The 25,997-nt window shown below is 44.8% G+C and overlaps 1 protein-coding gene across 2 annotated transcripts in view; it reads left to right on the forward strand.

The window, feature by feature from the left end:
- The window catches only part of WIF1 (WNT inhibitory factor 1), an 81,083-nt gene extending 74,458 nt beyond the window's left edge, over positions 1 to 6,625 (forward strand). For both annotated transcript variants that reach the window (XM_053557562.1, XM_053557563.1), the window contains 3 exons: positions 1,899 to 1,994; positions 2,695 to 2,790; positions 5,779 to 6,625. In XM_053557562.1, coding sequence (XP_053413537.1) covers positions 1,899 to 1,994; positions 2,695 to 2,790; positions 5,779 to 5,903 — 317 coding nt within the window. In that variant the 3' untranslated portion in view covers positions 5,904 to 6,625. The remainder of the gene's footprint in view (positions 1 to 1,898; positions 1,995 to 2,694; positions 2,791 to 5,778) is intronic.
- The last annotated feature ends 19,372 nt before the right edge of the window (positions 6,626 to 25,997 follow it).

Raw genomic sequence — 25,997 nt, forward strand, 5'->3', positions numbered from 1 at the left:
TTTACTGAGTTTCACATATACCCTTGTAAGATGCACCGCAGGTGTAATCCCACCAATCCCCCTCCCTCTGCTCACCTCCCTCCTCCCTCCCCTCTCTCTCCCCTTTCCCCATATGCTTAGGTTATAACTGGGTTATAGCTTTCATGTGAAATCCATAACACCCCAATATTTTTATGGGCACACTGTCTCCACAATGGCTAAACGCTGCTTCAGGCCATTCATATGTGAAGAAGGTATTTTCAGGTAGGTAAAAAGAGAAAGTGTTTTTAGTAAAATGATTTTCCTATGGGACTTACTTCATACTTGTCAGGAATAGTGCTTGTCTGTATAATATATGGTGGTTTACTGTTTGAAAGCTTTCTCTGAGGCTCATGCCTGTTACCTCAGCACTCTGGACGGCTGAGATGGGGGTATCACTTGAGCCCAGGAGTTTGAGGCTGCAGTGAGCTAGGATTATGCCGCTGCATGGCAGCCTCGGTGAGAGAGTGGGACTCTGTTTCTTAAAAAACAATAACAACAGCAAAAAAAACCCAAAAAACTTTCTTTGGCTTTTTTTTTTCCCCAAAGAGGGCTTTCGAGAATGAAAGGCAGGTTGTTTTAGGATGAAGATGTCCTGACCTCTTCTTAGGTATCCAGAGATCTTCATCGTGAGTGCTCTGCTAGAGTGAAAACCAAACAAACCAGTTAAAATTCCTTCACTGCCAAAATCTAACAGACATTGACCCTGTCTGGAACATCATTATGCCCCTCACAGGATGTGGTTTCAGCTCTGGGTGAACAGTGTTTTATCTTCCACTTCTTCCAAAATTTCAGCCTTGGGATGGCAAATGCTAGATTGCAGTGTGGGAATAAATAGCCTCTGGAGTAAGAAGGGAGACAATTATATTGTACTTTTTACATCTAAGGCTGTATCCCAGCTCTAAAATTCTGTAATTTAAAGTTCTGTGGAAAACCTTAGCAACACTCATTTGGCACAAAGAAACAGAAGAGAGAATGATGCCTCCTTAGGGTCTGAGACAGCCCAGGAAGATGTGCAGTGAGGCACCGGCACCTTCGTGCGGGCCTGCTGCCCGCCTGGCCAGCCCCACACTCCTGCCACAGCTCTGCAGCCCGGTCTGCACAAGTGAAGGAGGCCATACCTGGCTCAGCTGCCCCGTACTCTGCTGTCCACCCAGGCTGCATCACACACTCACAACAGGGGAGCCTCAGGAATTGAGCCCCTGGGCCATCCCTGGAGGTGGGAGACAGATGCTGGTGGATAAACGCCCCCTCCCTCCTTCAGACAGCTCTCAGGGTGCAGCCCACTGGCTCCTGGGAAGGACCTGGCAGGGAGAGCCCTGCTGCATCGTGGGGACTGACTCACACTTCCGTGTAGTCTTTCCTCCTTCCCTGCTTCCCTCTTCCCATTCCACCTGTTTCCTAGGATCCCTTCCCCAAGCAAACTATCTGCAAGCAAGTCCTGCTTTCTGGAGAATTCTAGGCTAAGACTTAAGTCATCAGGTACAGGTGTAGGCCTGCTTGCAGAAAAAGTGGCATTCGAAAGCAGCACTCAGAGGAAAGGTCATTTTAGAGGGTCATTCGTATCTTAATTTTTAGTAAGGCATATCTTAAATGACAAGTGTTTATGAGTCAGGTTAAGAGACTATTCTGTTTATTAAAAAGTAACATAAATACACCATTTTGGGGTATTTATTGGGGTAGAGGACACGTGTCCAAAATCAGAAGCAAAAAAGCATGAGCCTGTCGCCAAAACAAAGCTCAAATGACATAACAGCCAGAATAGACGGGGAATGAGAGACATAGGAAGGGATGGCAGCGTTTATCTTCCCACATCCTTGTGATGTTTCAGAAAAATGTGATGGGCTCTGAATGAAGCGTCTGCACCTTTGTCTCCCCAGGCAAATGCCCGCAGCCCTGTCGGAATGGAGGTAAATGCATTGGGAAGAGCAGGTGCAAGTGCCCCAAAGGGTATCAGGGAGACCTCTGCTCAAAGCGTGAGTACCCCCACCGCACGCCGCCAGTCGGGCATGGGGGCGACACTGGCCACAGCCTCTTCCCACAGCCCTTCCGTGCCTACTGCCCACTGTTATTCAGACCAAAAACGTTTGCACGCACACTTTACAGGTTTCCTTTTTTCCTTCTTCTTTCTTTTTTTTTTTTTTGAGACAAGAGTCTCACTATGTTGCCCTCAGTAGAGTGCGGTGGCATCACAGCTCACAGCAATCTCTAACTCTTAGGCTTAAGCGATTCTCTTGCCTCAGTCTCCCAAATAGCTTGGAGGCATCCACCACAACGCCCGGCTATTTTTTGGTTGTAGTTGTCATTGTTGTTTAGCTGGCCTAGGCCGGGTTCGAACCCACCAGCCCCGGTGTATGTGGCCGGTGCCCTAGCCGCTGCGTACGGGCGCTGAGCTATTAGAGGTTTTCTTAAGGAAAATAAATTTCCGTTGCCCAGCCGTTCCCAAATCCCACTGAACATCTGTGAATGAGTGACGTGCTTAGTTTAAGGTCACTCTCAGGACTTTTTCAGAAAGCGCAAAATTGGCAGCTGGAGATTGACTTAGAAATAAAAAAACAAAACTAGGGGAGGAAGCCAAACTAACACCTTCTAAAGAACTGCAAGCAAAGCAGTTTAGGGAATTGTGCAGAAAAATGGAAGCTCAGGACATATTTTCTCTATTGCGTTTGTCTCTAGCTGTCTGCGAGCCTGGCTGCGGCAACCACGGAACCTGCCACGAGCCCAACAGATGCCAATGTCAAGAAGGCTGGCACGGAAGACACTGCAGTAAAAGTGAGTGGGGCCCGTGGGAGCCCGCTTTCCACGCCGTTTCAGCTCCGGGGGCTGAAAGAGAACCTGGACCTTGGCCCAGCTGTCCGCCCACCACCTTTGCCTCTTGGGCCCCCCACTCCCCTTGCCCTCTCTAAACTTTGGAATTCAAGCTTTGGCGTGTAAAATATCACCACATCTCTAAGATATCACCTCGAGTATTTTCTAGGTCAAATTAGTAATACAGGTCGATTTGGGGCAATACTAATGTTAGTTATGGAAGAAACAAGTGAAGTTAAGATTTTTAAATCAAATACAAAATCATACCTGCTTATCTCTGATTTTATAATTTAAGATTTATCAACTAGAATATAAAACATGTAGAGTTGTGCTTTCTGAAATCTTTAAATTTTCTTAGTTGTAGTAAGTTTCAAATGACTTCTTTTGAGGGAAAAAATTCATGAAGCTCTCCAGGAAAGACATGTCATGATGGAGTTGTATTTTTTTCAAATTTACTGACCACCAAAAATGAACCAACTATATGGCTGAATCACTGACCTTATACACAAAATGTGACTTGCTAAATTCAGGGAGTATTCATTGGTGTCCACTGCCCTAAGCATGAACCCAGGCGCCAGGCACTCAGTAGCACAGACAGGAAAGACCCTGCCCCTTGGAGTCCAGGTTCTTGGGGGAGATGAGGGAGATGGTCAGTCAGCACATGGGCAAAGGAGGCCATGACCTGGCAGCTAGGACCTGGTCTTCTAAGCCTGGGCCCACCGATCACAGTGACCTGGCCATTAGGGCCTGGTCTTCTAAGCCTGGGCCCACTGACCACTGTACTTTGAAGATAAGAAGCCATTAGTCATATAATACTCTTCACTGACACAGTCCCAAATTGTGTCTATCATATTGTGTCTCCGTATTGGACACACAAAAAATTGGTCAAATCCTCCATTGGATGTTTTTCTATGTAGGGTATCCAGAGGGGATAACTGTATCCCAAAGAGTAGAAATTAGCACTTGGGTTGTTGAGGGAAAATACTAGTTTTAAAATATTTTTTTAAATTATATTTATATAATTTTTATTTGTATGCATATTAACACATAAATATTTATATTTGTTTATTTCAGTGTTTCTAATTTATTATTTTTTTACATTGTTTGGTGTTCACCAGTAGATGATAAATTTCTACATAGGCAGACATCTTTGTTCACTTACATTTAAGTAAGTTTGTGTCTCATTGAGTCTACACTAGGCCATTGATTTGATTCTTGTTCACCCCCTGAGTGGACTGGGTGGTTGATTAAACCGGCTTCAAGTGGGCACAGGTAAAAGAGAATTCCTCTGAGGCACAGCTCTTCACGCAGTGGTGACAACCGCTGAATGCTTAACGGAAGATCGTCTTTGGACTAAAAGACTCATAGGGAACACCATTTCTAGAGCCACTTTGGAAAAAGTAAACCAAACCCTTTATGCCCCCCTCAGCTGGATTTAAACCCTAAGTCTTGTCCCAGAATCAGCGCACCTTTCCAGAAGTTCTGGATGACTTGATGTCAGATCACGTATCTCCAGACCAAGGTCTTCCGAGAGTCACATCTGGGAGCTGGTGATCACCCGGAGTAGTGAGGGAGAAGCGGGGCACTGGTCCCTCTGGGCACCCAGTCCCTCTGTTAGGACTTCGGTGGTGTCGAGAGCAATGCTGACAGGTTTACCAACCTTCCAACTGCAGCCCCCCTTGGAGACCCTGCTGCTGGGAGCCTCAGCCTTGGCCACTTCCACATCGGGCCCTGCTAGGAGCCTCAGCCTCAGACCTTGCAGCCAAATAGATGCCCTGGTGCTTTATTAAAGTGCCAGGCATTTCCCAGGAGGGGCCCTCTAGCCATGTTTGCATTAGCTGAGAGAACTGAGCTCAAAGAATCAGTTTAATTTTGGGGGTTTAATTTTGATGGGAGGGAGGTGACCAGAAAACTCAGAGGCAAGAGTTATGCTCAAAACAGACTCCCAGGGTGACTCGCTGGGCGGTCCCAGGCACCCAGGCGGCACGGCGGGAGGAGGACACTGGGGTCAACTGTCTCACGCCCCCTCACCCCAGGGATCGTATTCAGGCTCCGTGGTGGCACCAGGTGGTGCAGTTGGAATCAACTCCCACTTGCTGTTGGCTCAGGTCTGGATGTTCTGTGAGCTCCTGGCCTGCACACCGACAGGTCAAAGATACATGTGCAGGAGACGGAAGCATTCTGCTCTCGGTAACTGCTGAATGGCGTGCTTGCATTTTAAAACCCTAGGCAATGAACGGAGCCGAGCTTGACTCTGATGCACAGGAAGGTGAAGGCAGATCTTTAAAATGCAACTTGCTGTCTTGGATCGATTTTAGAAACTCAGAAATGGGTCACTGCCCCAAGCTTCTAAGTTTATAAGTAGGAGGAAGAGCTACCTTCCACTTGGAAGGAAGCTAGAAATGGGCTCCCAACCCCATCAATGAGGAATCAGTTCATCTCCAACCCTATAATGGAATCCGTGAATTCTTAGAGAATTCCTGCTTTGTGTGAGTACACTAGCTATGCCCGGTCTTTTGGCCTTATGACCTTTGTTACATCTAACTGAATGGATGTGGGCTGGGCTGGTTTTTGCAATGCAGTGAAAAGGACCAATGACCAGATCCTCCAGGAGCATCCAAAGCTTCAGTGCTAGATCCTTACCAGCTCTGGCGTGGAGAATAACCCTCCCGTCATAGTCACCTGACTAGACTTTGCATCAGGAGTTTCTGCAAAGTCAAAATATCTAGTGCGAGAGAAGCCTGGTGGAGGCCAGATTGGATGGAGTTAGTAGAACAAGTTTCTTTTAGTAGAGATCTTGATCCTGTAACATCCTTTCATTCCGGTAGCTTTTTGTGGCCCTTTGAGTGTGGGTTGAAAAGGCAAAATGGATTTCATTTGAATAGTTAATAATGGATCTGAAAAGCCTGTATTTGTAGTTTCTTTTCTTTTAATCTGTGAATAATTTTGCAGGGTACGGAGCCAGCCTCATGCACGCCCCGAGGCCAGCAGGCGCCCGGCTGGGGCAGCACACACCTTCACTTAAAAAGGCCAAGGAGGAGCGGCGGGACCCACCTGAATCCAATTACATCTGGTGAACTCCACATCTGAAACGTTTTAAGTTACACCAATTTCATAGCCTTTGTTAACCTTTCATGTGTTGAATGTTCAAATAATGTTCATTACACTTAAGAACACCGGCCTGAATTTTATTAGCTTCATTATAAGTCACTGAGCTGATATTTACTCTTCCTTTTAAGTTTTCTCAGTATGTCTGTGGTGTGATGGTACAGATTTTCTTGTTTCAGTGCTTTAGGACAGATTTTTATATGATGTCAGTTGATCAGGTTAAAATGTCTTTTCTGTGTAGTTGACAGATATTTTCAAAATTACAATGCGTTCATGGTGTCTAGAGGCTAGGGAGCATTAGAGAGGCTAAATTGGGCAAAAATGCATAAATCACAAGGGTTTGGATTAAACTATTCCCAGTGTTGAAGTTACAGCATTTCAAATTTTATTGTCATATTTTTAGATGTCGTCACATTTTTTAATTGCCCTTATTTTTAAGCTGTCAATACACTATATTTTGACCTTACCATTTTTTCCAGAGAATTCAGTATCAAAAAAAATTACACGGTGGTTGTGGCATTTAAACAATATAATATATTGTAAACACAATGAAATAGGGACTATAATGTGTGAACTTTTTGCATTTGGCTTGAGGCAATATAATATATTGTAAACAAAACACAGCTCTTACATAATAAACATTTTATACTGTTTGTATGTATAAAATAAAGGTGCTGCTTTAGTTTTCTGAGTGTTGCGTGGAGTGGTCTTCGCTTATGTCGTTTTATGGAAATAAGTTGGCTGCAGTCTAGTGCAGAACTGTAACAAAGGTAAGAGATTCCATTCTCTGAACGGCCTGTGCTCCCAGCCTAGTCTCTTCTGCTCCCTGGCTGAGCCGAGCTGGCTCTTTTGTCTCGGCTACAACACTCCCAGGTCTGTCAGGTCTCGGCTCCTTTGTCATTTCTCCCAAGAAGTCTTCTCTAACTAGCATATGTTAAGTACCCCATTAGTGGAAGAGTTTCTGAAGGTGTCAGAATGTCACAGATGAAAAATGCTGCAGTGCACTTGCCAGCTGAAGCTGAAGTTAAGACAGAAATAATTTTATTACGGTTTATTGAAAGACAAACAGAAGGGTGGACTCAGGAAGATGTGCCACAACGTTGCAGGTGTTGGGGATTCTGTCACAGGTTGAAAGGTTTTCATGGGAGAGTTTAAAGGAAGACAGGGGCCTCCCCATACAGACTTGCCCTCTTCTTGGGGGAGGGCTCAGTGCAGAGTTTCAGCATCAGCTTCAGCATCACTGCTGATCGCGTCACACAGGCTGTCATAAGGTCAGTGAGCAAGAGACGCTGTGGCAGTCACACTTCAGCTTGTCCTGAAATGTCAGCCTCCTCTCAAAGTCAGCAGGCTGCATTGATCAGGTATCAGCACTTGGGGGAATTTCCAGTAAGTTTCTTTCCTCAAAGGGGTTGCCAAGGAGGCAGGCTCGAGAACTCCCCAAGTGGGTTAATTTGAAGTCTGCTTAACAGATGTGACCCACAGGTTATCCTATTAAAACCCTACTGGTTCCAAGAATGTGGGAACCAACATGTTGCAGCCCAACACGTGTGAGGTTACAGTCCTATGGTGCAGGTACTGTTTTGCTCTTTTATGGATCAGAAAACTGAGGGTTGGAGATGTGATTTTCCTGAGCTCTCATGTTAGGGCCGTGGTTTGAACCCACATCGCCCGACCCCACAGCATGGACGCTGCGCTGTCCTCCCGCTCACCCTCCTTCCAGATTCAGTAAAACACAGAACCCCACAAATCCTAGAGAACAACTTCCCAGCAGCCATTTTCTCCTCCTCCCAGGGCCTGTGACTTTATCTCATAGATCAGTGGTTCTCAACCTTCCCATTGTTAGAAAGGGCGTGACCCACAGGTTGAGAACCGCTGTTACAGCCACTCCTGTATCTGTGGGTTCCTCTGGCAGGGTGTGGCATGGTCACTTGTGTGATGTGGGGAGGTGACATGCTGACAGGAAGGGGCCGCGGGGGAGGCAGAGGCAGAGTGAATGTCACTGTAGTGCGTGCTGGGCCACCGCGACCTTTCTTCTCTACCTGGCTGGAGGCCAGAGTATCAGCCTGTGCTCACACAGACTCAGCAAAGCGGGCCTGGAGCAGGGAAGCCAGCCTGGGCTCCCAACAGGAGATCCAAACACGTATATCAGACCTTTGAAGTAAGAATCTAGACGCATGATAAGGAAGACTTAAGAGGAGGGTAGAAAGTTACTATATTTTGCTGTGTATAATGAGCACTTTTGCCCATTGAGGGAAAAATAAGGATGTGCATTAAACCCAGCCCTGGCTAAAAACCTCAAACTACTCCCTTCACCCAGACACAATCCTCTTTCTGAAAGGAGTTTTGGTGACTGGAGTTTTTCCCCAACCCCCTTGGGTCCACCGATCCTTATGTGATTTCAGCTTGCCATGTTGGCACGGTCCCAGTGAGCTCTCCCTGAAGCCACCACTCTACCTGAAGCATAGAAATGTTCCCTGTGTTCTCGTGAAGAGGTCAGGGTGTCCCTGACACGAGTGCACAATGTGGACAGAGCAATACCAGTTAAGATTGTTGCTTTTCATATTCTTCAGGGGGACACAAATTGCACCGTGAAGTCCAGTTTAATAAAAACATGTCCTCCAAGGGGAGCAGAGGGCAGGGGAGACACTGAGGTGGGCAAGTTTTAAATTACGTAAAGGAGAAATACTGCTATTTCAAAAGAATCTCCTAAGGCTATAAAAAAAAAGAAATAAAAGGGAAAAGAATGACTACCCAAAGACAGGAGTTTTGTCACAATAATTATTAGGGCAGTTTATGTAAGTGTTGCAAATATAAAAATTTAATAAGCACATTGCACAAATGCCTTCCATATGGCTCAACATAAAAAAAGAAACGGTACACAGGAGACAGATCATAAACCAGAACATTCAGGTGTTCAGTAAGGTTTTAAAAATTCTAATGTAAACACCAAGTGGACATTGACTTTGTACCTGTTTGTTTACTGGCTTATTGTGGACAAGAGTAGTACTCCCCATGTTTCTGCCTGCCTTGTTTACTTGGATTCTGTGCGACCTGGTTTCTAGCCAGAGCCAGACGGAGGGGCAGCTTCAGGGTGAAGAGCATGGTCAGCCTCAAGGCTGCAGCCCTTCCGGCCCCACATTCACCACCATTGAAATGAGGCTGTGAACACAGGTTATTCCCTAATTGTGGAATAAAGTCATTCTGATGGAAGTGGCTGAGAATGTTCTGAAGATCACTGCAGCACTTGATCTTTAGAAGGGAAAAAACAGGACCTTTGAAACAGACATCAGGCTTGAGGTGAAACAAGTTCAGCTTTCTCGTCTTTGCCAAGTGCCCACCGATTTTTTATTTTTTATTTTTATTTTTTGGAGACAGAGTCTTACTCTGTCACCCAGGCTACAGTGCTGTGGTGTCAGCCCGGCTCACAGCAACCTCAAACTCCTGGGCTCAGGTGATCCTCCTGCTTCAGCCTCCCCAGTAAGTAGGACTATAGATGCCCACCACAACTTCCGGTTAGTTTTTCTATTTTGGTAGAGATGGGGGTCTCACTCTTGCTCAGGCTGGTCTCCAACTACGGAGCACAAAAGATCCTCCTACTTTGGCCTCCTAGGGTGTGGGGACGACAGGATGAGCCATGGCACCTGCCCGCCCACCAGTGCTTTATACATGTGCTGATCTGAGGGACATCCCAGGGACATGCGTCACTGAGACTCCCAGCAGAATGGGGGAGCAGGAGAGCTAATGCGGTGTCCTTATGCTCAGGGACGTTAGTATAGAAGCAGCATTCTAAGCTTGTCAGAGGATCTTTCTTTGGAAATGCTGAACCGCAGCATCTCTGTGTGTGGGGGCGGGTAGGTGATTCTACTGAGAAACTGAGGCCTGCGGCTCACTGAAGACCACAAAACACTCAGAGACTACAACAGCCCTGGTGTGGAGGTTCCTGGAGACCAGCTGGTGTTCAAAACATGGACAGGAGTTAGGTGACAAGACAGCAGGATTCTGGGGTCACTGCATCTGGGTGATGAGAAATTGTGCCCAGTGGGGGCAGCACCTCTCAGAGTTCTTGCTGCGCGGCTGAGCACAGTCTGTCTACAAGATGGGGTGCTGCGCAGCACCCCCCAAACTCACCTGACCAAATTGGGCTTTTCCCTGAAGCATTTTCCAGGAATGAAATCCTGCCCCACACACTTTGGGGAGCACGCCCTTGGATACGGAGTTTGGAGCCCCACAAGCTGGGCCTTCCATGCACGCTTTTTCTTTCCAGAAAGTTTAATGTTACTCTATGTCTTTGAAGCTAATTCAAGAACAAGTGAAACCTGTAACTTATAACACAAAGGGTTTCTGTTTACAGTATAAATCAGTTAGTTTTAAGTAAATTGCTTGTTTTTCCCCTTTATTCCAAAATAAAGGTCTGTTTCAGTCTGGCTTTGCTCACATAGGGGAGCATCAGAAAACACTCTGACTACTGTCAGTGCCTTCACACTTCAGATGTGTGCCGGCAATGTGTGGGGTTAAATAAGAGAATGAGTGAGGCCTTACAATGAGTTAATGCTTGAGGCATTTAAGCAAGTTAGGAAGCCCCAGGGATTGCCTGGCTGAAGCACTTGTTTAAGTCAGCTGCCCTTGAAATGTATTTATGGGAATTTCGGCAATTCTTGGTCTCCACGTTGCTTCTCAAATATTACTTGACTTTAAGTCAGGGATGGATGTGGTGGGCAGAGAACAAGGGTCATCATCTAGAGACAGCAGGGAGCAGAGAACAGCGGGAGGAGTGGCAGATGGGAGTGAAGAGACCCCTCCTTCAACACTTTCACTCGCCAGACGAAGGTTCTTACCCAGGACTCCAAAATGGTGCGTCTTGAGCCAGATGTTTCCCTCCCTGTCTCCCTACCTGGGCTCTTTCTTTACTCCTCCCACCTCTTATCTCCCAAAATGGTCTGAATGCCCCAAGCGCTGGGATAAAGAGATGGAGAAGCTACTGTCCCCCTCTCTCACTGCCAAGGCAGTGCTGTTCTTGGGCCCCACACCCCAAATTTGAGTCTCTTCCATCCGACAAGAACTAACATTCCCTGGGGATGGTCAGAGGGCGGTCCTAGGTTAGCGTTAGTGCTGGGATAGTAAGGCAAAGTGTCTATTTCCACCCTTTACACAGCTCCCAGCACAAAATAACATTCGTAGCACTGACCTTCAGCTAAGACATAGATTAGCTCTGTGTGGGGCTTTGTTCAAAGTTCTCTGTACACATTAATTTAAACGAGCTGAGGGAGTTTGTATCAGCTCACAAGTAAAAACCAGTTGTTAAAGTTTTAGGAAACGAATGAGCCAGTCGTTAAACTCAGAAGTTATTAAAATCAAATTATATGAACACGGATTAAAAAGAATAACAAGGGTGGTGCCTATGGCTCAAAGGAGTAGGGGTCTGGCCCCATATACCGGAGGTGGCGAGTTCAAACCCGGCCCCAGCCAAAAAAAAAAAAAAAAGAATAACAAATACTCAAACCTAACCGCTTCCTAATTGTTTTACTACATTTTTGCATCCATGTGTCAATATGTAGAAACTAGCACACTGCTGGGCTCTGCTCCCTGTCCCCACTCAGAGATGCTACTTTGAAGGCCTACAGTTGTCTGCGGAGGGAGTGTTCACTCCAGAGAAATCAGGAAACGCTGAAATCAAGACTCTATTTTCTTCTTCCAGAAAGTTTGTTAAATTTTTAGTGTTAAGCCCTCTTAAAAACCTTCTGAAGTGTGCACAATTATTATTCCCATGGCACAAGGGTCATGCCCAGGGCCACATGGCTGGTTGGTGCCAGAGCCTACGTCTTATCACAGGCAGTCTGGGTCCAGACTCTTGCACTCCTGATAATCACAGGGAGTGACATTGTGACATTGGTACAGACACAACCGAAAATAATGGATGTCATGCAACAGCAGAGATGCACTTGTGTTCAGAAGGAAAGAAAACATGTCCCCAGTACAGTGAGAGCAGCCGGAGGGAGCACTCAACTCCAGCAAATGAAAAGGGATGAGTGAATAAGACAGTGAACACATGTCATCCATGAGGAAGGCTGACACCTACGCAGCTGGAACCTCCTGTCTCCAGAACCCAGCAGCGAGCTGACCTTCTCCATGGACGCTGACGCCCGCGCAGCTAGAACCTCCTGTCTCCAGAACCCAGCAGCGAGCTGGCCTTCTCCGTGGACGCTGACGCCCGCGCAGCTGGAACCTCCTGTCTCCAGAACCCAGCAGCGAGCTGACCTTCTCCGTGGACGCTGACGCCCGCGCAGCTGGAACCTCCTGTCTCCAGAACCCAGCAGCGAGCTGACCTTCTCCATGGACGCTGACGCCCGCGCAGCTAGAACCTCCTGTCTCCAGAACCCAGCAGCGAGCTGACCTTCTCCATGGACGCTGACACCTACGCAGCTGGAACCTCCTGTCTCCAGAACCCAGCAGCGAGCTGGCCTTCTCCGTGGACGCTGACGCCCGCGCAGCTGGAACCTCCTGTCTCCAGAACCCAGCAGCGAGCTGACCTTCTCCGTGGACGCTGACGCCCGCGCAGCTAGAACCTCCTGTCTCCAGAACCCAGCAGCGAGCTGACCTTCTCCATGGACGCTGACACCTACGCAGCTGGAACCTCCTGTCTCCAGAACCCAGCAGCGAGCTGACCTTCTCCGTGGACGCTGACGCCCGCGCAGCTGGAACCTCCTGTCTCCAGAACCCAGCAGCGAGCTGGCCTTCTCCATGGACGCTGACGCCCGCGCAGCTGGAACCTCCTGTCTCCAGAACCCAGCAGCGAGCTGGCCTTCTCCATGGACGCTGACGCCCGCGCAGCTAGAACCTCCTGTCTCCAGAACCCAGCAGCGAGCTGGCCTTCTCCGTGGACGCTGACACCTACGCAGCTGGAACCTCCTGTCTCCAGAACCCAGCAGCGAGCTGGCCTTCTCCGTGGACGCTGACGCCCGCGCAGCTGGAACCTCCTGTCTCCAGAACCCAGCAGCGAGCTGGCCTTCTCCGTGGACGCTGACGCCCGCGCAGCTGGAACCTCCTGTCTCCAGAACCCAGCAGCGAGCTGGCCTTCTCCGTGGACGCTGACGCCCGCGCAGCTGGAACCTCCTGTCTCCAGAACCCAGCAGCGAGCTGACCTTCTCCGTGGACGCTGACGCCCGCGCAGCTGGAACCTCCTGTCTCCAGAACCCAGCAGCGAGCTGACCTTCTCCGTGGACGCTGACGCCCGCGCAGCTGGAACCTCCTGTCTCCAGAACCCAGCAGCGAGCTGACCTTCTCCGTGGACGCTGACGCCCGCGCAGCTGGAACCTCCTGTCTCCAGAACCCAGCAGCGAGCTGACCTTCTCCATGGACGCTGTCTTCAGCTTTTGCTCTTGCTTCATTCAGCTGCCATTTGATAGCAGTTGTGCTGTTTTTTGTGCTGCTACAACAAATTACTACAGACTTAGTGGCTCAAAACAATAGAAATTAATTCTCAACAATTCTGGAGACCAGAAGTCTACACCAGTTTCACTGAGCTGAAATCCAGGAGTTGTCAAGGTTATACTCCCTTGAGAGCATCAAGGGGACAATCGGCCCTGTGCCCCTTCCAGCTTCTGGCAGCCGTCAGCATCCCTCGGCCTGTGGCCTTTCTGTCTGCGCCTCCGTGGTCAATCCTGAGCTCAGTTTTTTCTGGTTAAAATGCTAATTGTCATGGCCACCCAGAGATTTCAGGATGAGCTCTTCCTCTTCAGATCTTTAATTATGCAGATTGACACATAAAGTGATATTTTCAGCTCCCAGGAATTGTGACATGAACATATCTTTGGAGCCAACATTCAGTCCATTATGGCCGTCATTGTCAATGACTGCAAAGCAGCGCTGTGAGTTGGGGCGACTGCAAAGCAGCGTTGTGAGTTGGGGCGACTGCAAAGCAGCGTTGTGAGTTGGGGCTGCGGCAGGATTGCTGTCCTCAAGAAGCCTGCAGCCTGGAGGGGCAGTGGAAACCCCAGAAGTCAGGCATAGGGAAGGTGGAGTGCAGCACCATCATTACTGAATGATGCCACCATCCCTGGGTGATTCGGTTGTGTCTGTACCAATGTTATTGCCTGTGATCATCAGGACTGAGAGAAAATAGAAAACAGCTTGTCAGCTTCTTAAAAAGTTAGTCATGGATTTACCATGTGAACCAGCAATGTCACTCCTGATGGAATCCTACTCCAGGCAAAGTCTTGCATGTGAATGTCTGTATCCACAGTAGCATTATTCAGGAGAACCCCAAATTGGAACATCCACCAACACAATGGATGAGCCCAGTGTGCGGTATCCAAAAAACGGGACACTACAGCAATAGAAAGGAATAGAACCCTGCCCATGTCACAACATGGTTGAATTTCACACTGAGTGTAAGAACTCACACACAAAAGAGCACACTTCATAGGAGTCCACTTATACAAAAGGTCCAGAGAGAGACTCTGCAGGGACAGGAAGCAGATGGGTGGCTGCCCAGGGCTTGGGCAGTGGGAGTGGGGATGGATGTTGAATGGGCAGGAAAAATCTGCTTGGAGTAATGGAAATGTTTCAGAATTGAGTTTTGGTGATGGTTGCATCATTCAGTAAACTTAATAAGAGTCATTGAGATGTGCACTTAAAATGGGTGAGTTTCATGGCATGCAAATGATGCCTCAATAAAGTTAATTTTTAAAAAGTAAATAGGAGCCCGCCGCTGCCATTGCTATGTGTGGCTCCCACAGCCGGTGCTCAGGACGCGCATGGAAGAGCCCAGGGCCTGCAGCTGCCACCACCGCCAGATGTATACAAAGTAATAAAAGAAAATATATCAATCGGTGCCCGCCTGGACCTCCGTAAGAACTGTGATCGGCTCCCGCCCAGACCTTGGTAAGAGTTGCACCGCAACCCCGACCCATGACCTGCACCCGCCAGGCCTCCGCACGCCCTGACCAGGAACTGCAGGAGCCACACAACCCCGCGTCCTCCCTCCTGTACCCTCCCTGCCTCCACACCTGCCCGCTCATCTGGCCAGGGACTCTGGTAGCCACATGCCCTCCAGAGCCCTCCCTGCCTCTCCACGGAGCCCTTCTCCTGGCCAGAGACTGCTGGAGCCTTGCACTGGGCGCCAGGCACTCCCAGAACCGTGTGCACCACCCCCTGCCCTGTTGCTGGATCTGGGTGTGTCACACTCTGGAGCTGTTCCCACACCCAGAACTCCCTGGCTGGGGAAGCCCCAGAGGAGCTACACAGGGTGACTCCCTACAAAGATCCAGCAATAATAGAGTGATCCTGCTGGGGTCTAATCTTGGAGAGACACCTCCCCAACTCTGAGGACGGCCAGAGGCAACAGTGAAAAACAATCATGAGGTGAAATCAATAGAAAAACTCTGGCAATATGAACAATCAGAGTAGATCAACTCCCCCAAGGATCAATGGGGCAGAAACAGCAAAAGATCCCATGCACAAACAAATAGCTGAGATGTCAGAAATCGAATTCAGAATCTGGATAGCAAATAAGATTGAATTAGAATTCCAAGAGTAACCCAAAAGGTATCTCAAGAATTAAACGAATTCAAAGGCCAAATGACCAAAGATTTTGACACATTGAGACAAGAAGTTGCAGCCCTCAAAGATCTGAGAAACACAGTAGAATCCCTCAGTAACAGAACGTAGCAAGCAGAAGAAAGGATTTCTGACATTGAAGACAAAGCTTTCGCTCCCAAACTCTCAGAGAGGAAGAGAAATGGAGGGCAAAAAAGGATCACTCTCTAAGAGAGCTCTGGGATAATTCGGAAAAAAAAAAAAAAACAACAATATTTGTTTTACAGGGATCTCCAAAAGCAGCGAAGTGGCTTCACAAGGCACAGAGTCTCTTCTCCATGAGATTATGAAGGAGAACTTTCCAGACATTCCAAGAGATTCTGAAATTCAGATAGCAGACAGTTTCAGAACTCTAGCATGACACAATCCAAATAAGACATCCCCCAGACACATCATAATCAATTCCACTAAAGTTAATATGAAGGAGAAAATTCTGAAAGCAGCCAGACAAAAGAAAGCCATCACCTACAAGGGCAAGAATATTAGAATAACTGCAGATCTCTCTGCTGAAACCTTTCCAGCTAGAAGAGGATGGTCATCAACTTTTAATCTCCTAAAACAAAATAACTTTCAACCCAGGAACCTGTCCCCATCTAAACTGAGTTTCATTTATGACAGAGAAATTAAATACTTTAATGACATTCACAAGTTGAAGAAATTTGCCATAACTAAACCAGCTCTCCAGGATATTCTCAGACCTATCCTCCATAAACACCAGTGTAATCCTCCACCACAAAAGTAAACCCACCCAGAAAATTTTGATCAAATTCCAACTTCCACAGTCGCGAAAGGATTAAAAATGTCCACTGGACTCTTGAAAGGCTTATCAATATTCTCAATTAATGTGAAGGGTTTAAATTGTGCTCTAAAGAGGCACAGGTTGGCTGAATGGATACAAAAACTCAAGCCAGATATCTGCTGCCTACAAGAATCTCATCTTACATTAAAAGACAAATATAGACTCAAGGTGAAGGGATGGTTATCTATACTCCAGGCAAATGGAAAGCAGAAAAAAAGCAGGCGTTGCAATCCTATTGCAGACGCAATAGGCTTTAAACCAACCAAAATAAGGAAGGATAAGGATGGACACTTCATGTTTGTTAAAGGTAATACTCAATATGATGAGATTTCAATTCTTAATATTTATGCGTCCAACCAGAATGCAACTAAATTTATAAGATAAACTCTAACAGACATGAGCAACTCGATTTCCTCAAGTTCCATAGTAGTTGGAGATTTTAACACCCCTTTAGCAGTGCTGGATAGATCCTCCAATAAGAAGCTAAGCAAACAAATGTTAGATTTAAACTTAACCATTCAACATCTGGACTTAACAGACAACTACAGAACATTTCATCCCAACAAAACTGAATACACATTCTTCTCATCAGCCCACAGAACATACTCCAAAATCGACCACATTCTAGGCCACAAATCTAACCTCAGCAAATTTTTAAAAAAATAGAAATTATCCCTCGCATTTTCTCAGACCATCACGGAATAAAAGTTGAACTCAATAACAACAGGAACCTGCATACCCATACAAAAAAAATGGAAGCTAAACAACCTTACGCTGAAGGATAGATGGGTTATAGATGAGATTAAGAAGGAAGTCACCAAATTTTTGGAACAAAACAACAATCAAGACACGAATTACCAGAACCTCTGGGATACTGCAAAGGCAGTCCGAAGAGGGAAATTTATAGCACTGTAATCCTCCCTCAAGAAAACGGAAAGAGAGGAAGTTAATAACTTAATAGGACATCTCAAGCAACTGGAGAAGCAAGAACATTTCAACCCCAAACCCAACAAAAAAAAAAGAAATAACCAAAATCAGAGCAGAATTAAATGAAATTGAAAACAAAAGAATTCTACAACAGATCAATAAATCCAAAAGTTGGTTTTTTGAAAAGATCAATAAAATAGATAAACCTTTGGCCAACCTAACCAGGAAAAAAAGAGTAAAATCTCTAATTTCACAATCAGAAATGGTAAAGATGAAATAACAACAGACCCCTAAGAAATTCAAAAAATCCTTAACGAATACTACAAGAAACTCTACTCTCAGAAATATGAAAATCTGAAAGAAATTGACCAACACTTGGAAGTACACCACCTACCAAGACTTAGCCAGAATGAAGTGGAAATGTTGAACAGGCCTATATCAAGTTCTGAAATAGCATCAACTATACAAAATCTCTCTAAAAAGAAAAGCCCAGGACCAGGTGGCTTTATGTCAGAATTCTACCAAAACTTTAAAGAACTAGTACCTATATTACTCAACCTGTTCCAAAATATAGAAAAAGAAGAAATATTATCCAACACATTCTACAAAGCAAACATCACCTTGATCCCCAAACCAGGGAAAGACCCAACAAGAAAAGAAAATTATAGACCAATATCACTAATGAATATTGATGCAAAAATACTCAATAAGATCCTAACAAACAGAATCCAACAACACATAAAAAAAATTATATACCATGACCAAGTGGGATTTATCCCAGGGTCTCAAGGCATGTTCAATATACGTAAATCTATAAATGTAATTCAGCACATAAACAAACTAAAAAATAAAGACCATATGATTCTCTCAATTGATGCAGAAAAAGCTTTTGATAATATCCAGCATCCCTTCATGATCAGAACACTTAAGAAAATTGGTATAGAAGGGACATTTCTTAAACTGATAGAGGCCATATACAGCAAGCCCACAGCCAATATCGTATTGAATGGAGTTAAATTGAAATCATTTCCACTTAGATCAGGAACCAGGCAAGGTTGCCCATTGTCTCCATTGCTCTTTAACATTGTAATGGAAGTTTTAGCCATTGCAATTAGGGAAGAAAAGGCGACCAAGGTATTCACATAGAGTCAGAAGATATCAAACTTTCACTCTTCGCAGATGATATGATCGTATATCTGGAAAACACTAGGGATTCTACTACAAAACTTTTAGAAGTGATCAAGGAATATAGCAATGTCTCAGACTACAAAATCAACACCCATAAATCATAAATCTGTAGCCTTTATATATACCAACAATAATCAAGCCAAAAAAACAGTCAAGGACTCTATTCCTTTCACAGTAGTGCCAAAGAAGATGAAATATTGGGGAGTATACCTAACAAAGGATGTGAAAGATCTCTACAAAGAGAACTATGAAACTTTAAGAAAAGAAGTAGCTGAAGATGTTAACAAATGGAAAAACATACCTTGCTCATGGCTGGGAAGAATCAACATTGTTAAAATTTCTATACTACCCAAAGCAATATATAATTTTAATGCAATTCCTATTAAAGCTCCATTGTCATATTTTAAATATCTTGAAAAATAATACTTCATTTTATATGGAATCAGAAAAAAACTCGAATAGCCAAAACATTACTCAGCAATAAAAACACAGCAGGAGGAATCATACTACCAGACCCAAGACTGTACTATAAATCGATAGTGATCAAAACAGCATGGTACTGGCACAAAAACAGAGAAGTAGATGTCTGGAACAGAATAGAGAATCAAGAGATGAATCCAGCTACTTACTGTTATTTGATCTTCGACAAGCCAATTAAAAACATTCAGTGGGGAAAAGATTCCCTATTTAACAAATGGTGCTGGGTGAACTGGCTGGCAACCTGTAGAAGACTGAAACTGGACCCACATCTTTCACCATTAACTAAAATAGACTCTCACTGGATTAAAGGTTTAAACTTAAGACATGAAACTATAAAAATACTTGAAGAAAGTGCAGGGAAAACTCTTGAAGGAATTGGCCTGGGTGAATATTTTATGAGGAGGACTCCCCAGGCAATTGAAGCAGCATCAAAAATACACTACTGGGACCTGATCAAACTAAAAAGCTTCTGCACAGCCAAGAACATAGTAAGTAAAGCAAGCAGACAGCCCTCAGAATGGGAGAAAATATTTGCAGGTTATACCTCCTATAAAGGTCTAATAACCAGAATCCACAGAGAACTCAAACATATTAGCAAGAAAAGAACACGTGACCTCATCTCAGGGTCAAAGGACTTGAAGAGAAACTTCTCTAAAGAAGACAGACGCACGATCTACAAACACATGAAAAAAAGCTCATCATCCTTAATCATCAGAGAAATGCAAATCAAAACTACTTTGAGATATCACCTAAGCCCAGTAAGAGTAGCCCACATAACAAAATCCCAAAACCAGAGATGCTGGGATTGATGCGGAGAAAAGGGCACACTCCTACACTGTTGGTGGGAATGCACACTAATACATTCCCACTGGATGGATGTTTGGAGAATACTTAGAGACCTAAAAATAGACCTGCCATTTGATCCTATAATTCCTTTACTAGGTTTATACCCAGAAGACCAAAAATCACAATATAACCAAAGACATCTGTACCAGAATGTTTATTGCAGCCCAATTCATAATCGCTAAGTCATGGAGGAAGCCCAAGTGCCTATCGACCCATGAATGGACTAGCAAATTGTGGTACATGTATACCATGGAATATAATGAAGCCTTAAAGAAAGATGGAGACTTTACCTCTTTCATGCTTACATGGATGGAGCTGGAACATAGTCTTCTTAGCAAGTATCTCAGGAATGGAAGAAAAAGTATCCAGTGTACTCAGCCCTACTGTGAAGCTAATTTATAGCTTTCATATGAAGGCTATAACCCAACTATAGCACAGAATATGGGGAAAGGGCCAAGGGAGGAGAAGGGAGTGGGGAGGTTAGGGTGGAGGGAGGGCAATGGGTGGGGCCACACCTACAGTGCATCTTAGAATGGGTACAGGCAAAACCTACTAAATGCAGAATACAAATGTCTACATACAATAACTAAGAAAATTTCATGAAGGCTACATTGAACAGTTTGATGAGAATATTTCAGATTGTATATGAAACCAACACATTGTACCCCTTGATTGCACTAATGTATACAGCTATGATTTAACAATAAAAATAAAGAAAGTAAAAAGTAAATAGGACCCCAAGTCCACATATGCTAAAGGAGAGGGCAGTGAATGCAAAGATTTAAGAGAGAATATGAGTGTGACGTGTGAGTGTGTTAAGTGTGAGTGTGTGAGTGTGTGAATGTGCAGTGTGTCCATGTACATGTGTGTGTGTTTTGGTCAAATCTAAGATTTTATTACATTTTCAATTCTACTAATAAAGAAAACTGGCTCAGTGTCCAGAGCTCAGTGAGGGCACCAGCCACATACACCAAGGCTGGTGGGTTTGAGCCCAGCCTGTGCCTGCTAAACAATAATGACAACTCCAATAAAAAAATAGCCGGGTGTTGTGGCAGGTGCCTGTAGTTCCAGCTACTTGGAAGACTGAGGCAAGAGAATCACTTAAGCTGAAGAATGTGAGGTTGCTATGAGCTATGACGCCACAGCACTCTACCCAGGGTGGCATAGGGAGACTCTGTCAGAAAGAAAGAAAGGAAAGGAAATCACGAGACAGAGCATGATCTAGGGCTGATAGACAAGCAAAGCTGGGGAGAGGACCTGCCCAGGGCCCCCTCCAGCCTTGATGGCCCACATTTCCTCCTTTGTTCCACCTCTTTCTGCTGCCCAGAGGCCCAGAGGACTCTGTGAAGCCAGCCTGGTCCAAAGGCAAGTGGCCACAGAGGCACCTGCCCTCCCACCCACACCCCCAGTGCCAGCCAGGCCTGCCCGGGTGGCCTCCCCCACCAGGTGAGGGACTCTGGGAGGCTGGACCTGCTGAGCACCAGGACAGTGCCTTTCGTGGCCCTTTGTCTACCCCACGATGTTTACAATGGGGGTTCTCTCAGGAAGGCTGACGGGAAGCTCTGGGATGTTCTATTTGCTCTGCGACACTACCAACATCGCTGAAAACATTTCTTAAAATGCTAACCTTCCACACATTAGGAATCATTCGCCCTAACCTAACCTCTGCATAACCACTGCACACCAGGGGGTAAATGACAGAAAATGCCCTTGTGACAAGTAAAAAGGAGAGAACCCTCTATCTGGGTTCCAACTAAATAAGGAACAGTGGGCAGGAAAGCTGTCCTGTTCTCTCACGTCTGCCTGAGTCTGAGCGTGTTGGATAAAGCAGCCTCGAGGTAAATGCTTAGTGACGGATTTACTCTGGGATGCAGGTCCTGGACTGCCCACGCAGGGCCCAGGAAGCCAGGCAAACATTTGCAGCAGTGTCACCTGTCACAGTGAAGACAGTGGGGCACCCAGCACCCCAGTAAGAGCAGGCCCTCCACAGCTGCAGAGCCCCGGTGCTGGAGGGTCCCAGAGACATGGTGTGAAGACTCTGACCAGCGCGGCTTCATTGTCAAAAAAGGTAATGCCAAACGATGTGCCGTAGGGGGCTCATGAACAGCAGCATGAGTGCGCTGAACACAGGGTGGCCGGGGGCACGCCGGGCATTCAAAAGAACCAGTGACGTCTCCTTCTTAAACTGGGTGGTGAGTTCATGAAAGCTTATTTTATTTCTCTGAATATATTCTCTTTTATGCACAAATTATTACTTACTAAAAAATGAAAGTAAATCCTAACGTTCCTAACAGAAAAATTAATAAAGAATGTGATTAACTCATATCCAAAAGAATAATAAATTGATTCTTAAAGTCAATTGGTCAAAATGACTTGTAATCAATTATCTATAAAATTTCCTGTTGTAATTTTTTTTTTTAAACTTTAAATTAAATTACTATGAGGGTACAATATCTAGGCTACATTGTTCTTGCTTCCAGGGCAAGTTCCATTTGTGGAAGAGCACCTCCCCCAGGGGGCGTGTTACACACCCTCACTGTGTGCACAGCAGGTGAGGTCCCGCCTCCCACCCTCCCTCCTTCTGCCAATCTTCCTCCCCCTTCTCTCTTCCTCCTCCCTCCACCCCCGAACTGGACTACAATAGTGTTGTATTGTTCCTAGGAACATGTAATTGTCTATATATTGATTTCATATTACGATGGAGTACACTGGATATTTAACTTTCCATTCTTGTGATACTTTACTAACAAGAATGTGTTTCAACTCCAACCAGGTAAATGTAAAAGATGTAAAGTCTCCATCTGTTTTAATGGCTGCATAACATACCATGGTCTACCTAGACCACAGTTTGTTGATCTATTCATGGGGTGATGGGCACTCAGGTTGCTTCTATGACTTGGAAATTAGGAATTGAGCTGCAATAAATATTCTAGTACAAATGTCTTTGTGGTAGAATGATTTTCGTTCTTCTGGGTAGATACCTAGTAATGGGATTGCCGGGTCAAATGGAAGGTCTACTTTTAGATCTTTGAGGATTATACATACTTCTCTCCAAAAGAGCTGTATTAGTTTGCCATCCCACCGGCAGGGTAGAACTGCTCCCTTCTCGCCACATCCACCCCAGCATCTGGTGTTTTGGGACTCTGTGATGGGGGCTAATCTTGCTATGGTTAGGTGATCTCTTAGAATGGTTTTGATTTGCATTTCTCTGATGATTAAAGATGATGAGTATTTTTTCATGTGTTTGTTGGCCATTCGTCTGTCATCCTCAGAGAAGTTTCTGTTCAAATCTCTTGCCCTCTTACAGAAAGGATTGTTTGTACTTTTCTTATTGTTAATTTGAGTTCTCTGTAGATTCTCGTTATTAGGCCTTTCTCAGATTCATCCCTCAGAATGGGAGGAGATTTTGTAGTAATTGTTGAGAATCTTTCGGATTTCTCTGGCATCTGCTGTTATTTCCCCTTTATCATTTCTGATGGTAGTTTATTAGAGACCTTGTTTTTCAGTTTCTGGTTAGTCTGGCCAGGGGTTTATCAATTTTATTAATCTTTTCAAAGAACCAACATTTTGTTTCGCTGATCTTCTGAATAATTCTTTTGTTTTCAATTTCATTTAGTTCTGCTCTAATTTTGGTTATTTCTTTTCTTCTGCTGGGTTTGAGATTACATTGTTCTTCCTTTTCCAGCTGCTTGAGATGGCCCATTAGGTTGTTGACTTGCTCTTTCTGTTTTCTTAATGAAGGTATCTGATGCTATAAATTTCCCTCTAAGGATTGCTTTTGCAGTATCCCACAGGTTTTGATAGTTTGTGTCTTCATTATCATTTTGTTCCTGAAATCTAATGATCTCCTTCTTGATTTTGTCTATGACCCAGCTATCATTCAGCATAAGGTTAGTTTCCATGATTTTATTTGATTATGAAGATTTCTTTTGCTGTTGAATTCAACTTTTATTCCATGATGCTCTGAGAAGATACAGAGGATAATTTCTTTTTTTTGATAATTTCTATTCTTTTGAATTTGTTGAGGGTAGCCTGGTAACCTAAGATATGATCAATTTTGGATCATTATTTCCTTGTTTAGTTTCTGCTTAGAGGATCTATCCAGTACTGGCAATGGGGTGTTAAAATAGCCAACTATTATAGTGTGGGAAGATATCATATTGTTCCAATCAGTTAGGGTTTGTTTTATATATCGAGGAGAATTTAGACAGGGTGTATAGATATTAACTATTGAAATCTCTTCATATTGTGTGTTTCCCTTGATCGGTAGGAAGTGTCCATCTTTGTCTTTCATTATTTGTGTTGGTTTGAATCTCATTGTATCTACTTACAAGATTGCAACCCAACTTTTTTTCTGCTTTCCATTTGCCTGGAATACCATTGCCCATCCCTTCACCCTGAGTCTTGTTATATCTTTTGAGGTAAGGTGAGTTTCTTGTAGGCAACAGATATCTGGCCTGAGGTTGTTTTTTTTTTTTTTATCCAGTCAGCTCAGCCAGCCTATGCCTCTTTAAAGGAGAGTTCAAACCATTCACATTAATTGAGAGAATTAATAGATGTGGCAGACTTTTGGTCATCTTGTTTTTCATAAGTTCAGAGCTTAATTTCATGCCTCTCACCATTGTGGAAGGTAAGCTTTGTTCTTTAATTTCTGGGTAGGTTTACTTTGGTGGTGTACCCTCCTGTTGCTTGTTAGAAGAATGCATCTGAGGATTTTCTGTAGAGCTGGTCAAGTCATGGCAAATTTCCTCAGCATGTAGATGTCAGTGAGGTATTTGATTTCTCCATCACAAATGAAACTCAGTGTATCAGGGTATAGGACCCTGAGCTGGAAATTGTTTTGTTTAAGAAGGTTGAAGGTCGATGACCATCCTTTTTCTGGAAAGTTTTAGCTGAAAGATCTGTAGTCATCCTTATACTTTTCCCTGTGTAAATATACTTTTCTTACACCTGGGCTGTTTGCGGAAGTTTCTCCTTCATATTAACATTGGCAAAATTAATCACAATGTGTCTAGGAGATACTTTGTTTAGATTGAGTGGTGCTTGGTTCTGAAATTATCTACTATCTGAATTTCTGTGTCTCCTGTAATACTTGGGAAGTTCTCCGCCATAATGTCTTGGAGCAGAGAATGTGTGCCTTTGGGACCATCCTCTATAATCCCTAATTTGGATGGTTGATTTCTTGGAATGATCCCATAACTCTCTCAGGGAATATTTTGTTCTTTTTCTCCATTTTTCTACCTCTTTGAATGCTTGGGATAGTTCAATAGTCTTGCCTTCTTTATCTGAGATTCTTTCTTCTCATTACTCAGCTCTATTTCTGAGGGACTCTACTGTATTCTGAAGCTCCTCAAATACCTTTTCAATTCCTTAAGCTCTGCTATATCTTTCCTCATTATGTCCATATCTTTGGCGAGTTTGTCTTTGAATTCATTAATTTCTGGAGACAACTTCTGTACTGTTTTTTTCTCTGTTTCTATCTTTTTCTCCAGTCCTATTATCTTATTTGCTATCCATAGTCTAAATTCTATTTCTAACATTTCAGCAGTTTCTCTGTGGATGGGATTCTCTGTTGTATTTTCTTTGACGTCCCCAGGAGGGGTTGATCTGCTCTGATTTTTCATGTTGCTAGAGCTCTTCAGCTGTTTCCTCTTCATGAGTATTTTCAGCTTCTTCTTTTTCTTTTTTAAAATATGTTAAATATTAATAGTTTGTCCCTGATGAATCCGCTCCTCACCGTTGCAATGCCACTACTGCACTAACAAAGGCAAGAAGTGGGGAATCCACAGTCCCAGACAGTGTCTCCTGGGTAACAAGAATCGGCAGGCAGTACTGGCCCCAGAGTCGCTCTGCCATGTTGGCTCTACCCACCAAATCAAGTTCACGAGACTGATCAGCTGACAGCTCTGGCCCAGAGTTCAGTAGAGATGCTTATGCACTGGGCACCATCCAGCCAATCGAGTGCTGAGGGCTCTCAGCTCTGTGGACAGCTTAGGCCCAGAACTCAGACAAAGTTGCTCAGGCACTGGGCACCACTTAGTCAAGCTCAGAGGGCTGTCACCTGGCAGGGGGCACAGATCAGAAGTTCAGATAAGAGTTGCTCAGGAACCAGGCACAGTCCACCCACTTGAGCTCAGAGAGCCTCCACCCAGTGGAAAGTGTTAATCCAAAATTCAGTCCAAAGTCGCTTAAACCTCAGCACTACCCACCCAATTGGTCTCAGGGAGCC

This window comes from Nycticebus coucang, chromosome 12 (genome assembly GCF_027406575.1).
Source record: "Nycticebus coucang isolate mNycCou1 chromosome 12, mNycCou1.pri, whole genome shotgun sequence".
NCBI classification, from domain to species: Eukaryota; Metazoa; Chordata; class Mammalia; order Primates; family Lorisidae; genus Nycticebus; species Nycticebus coucang.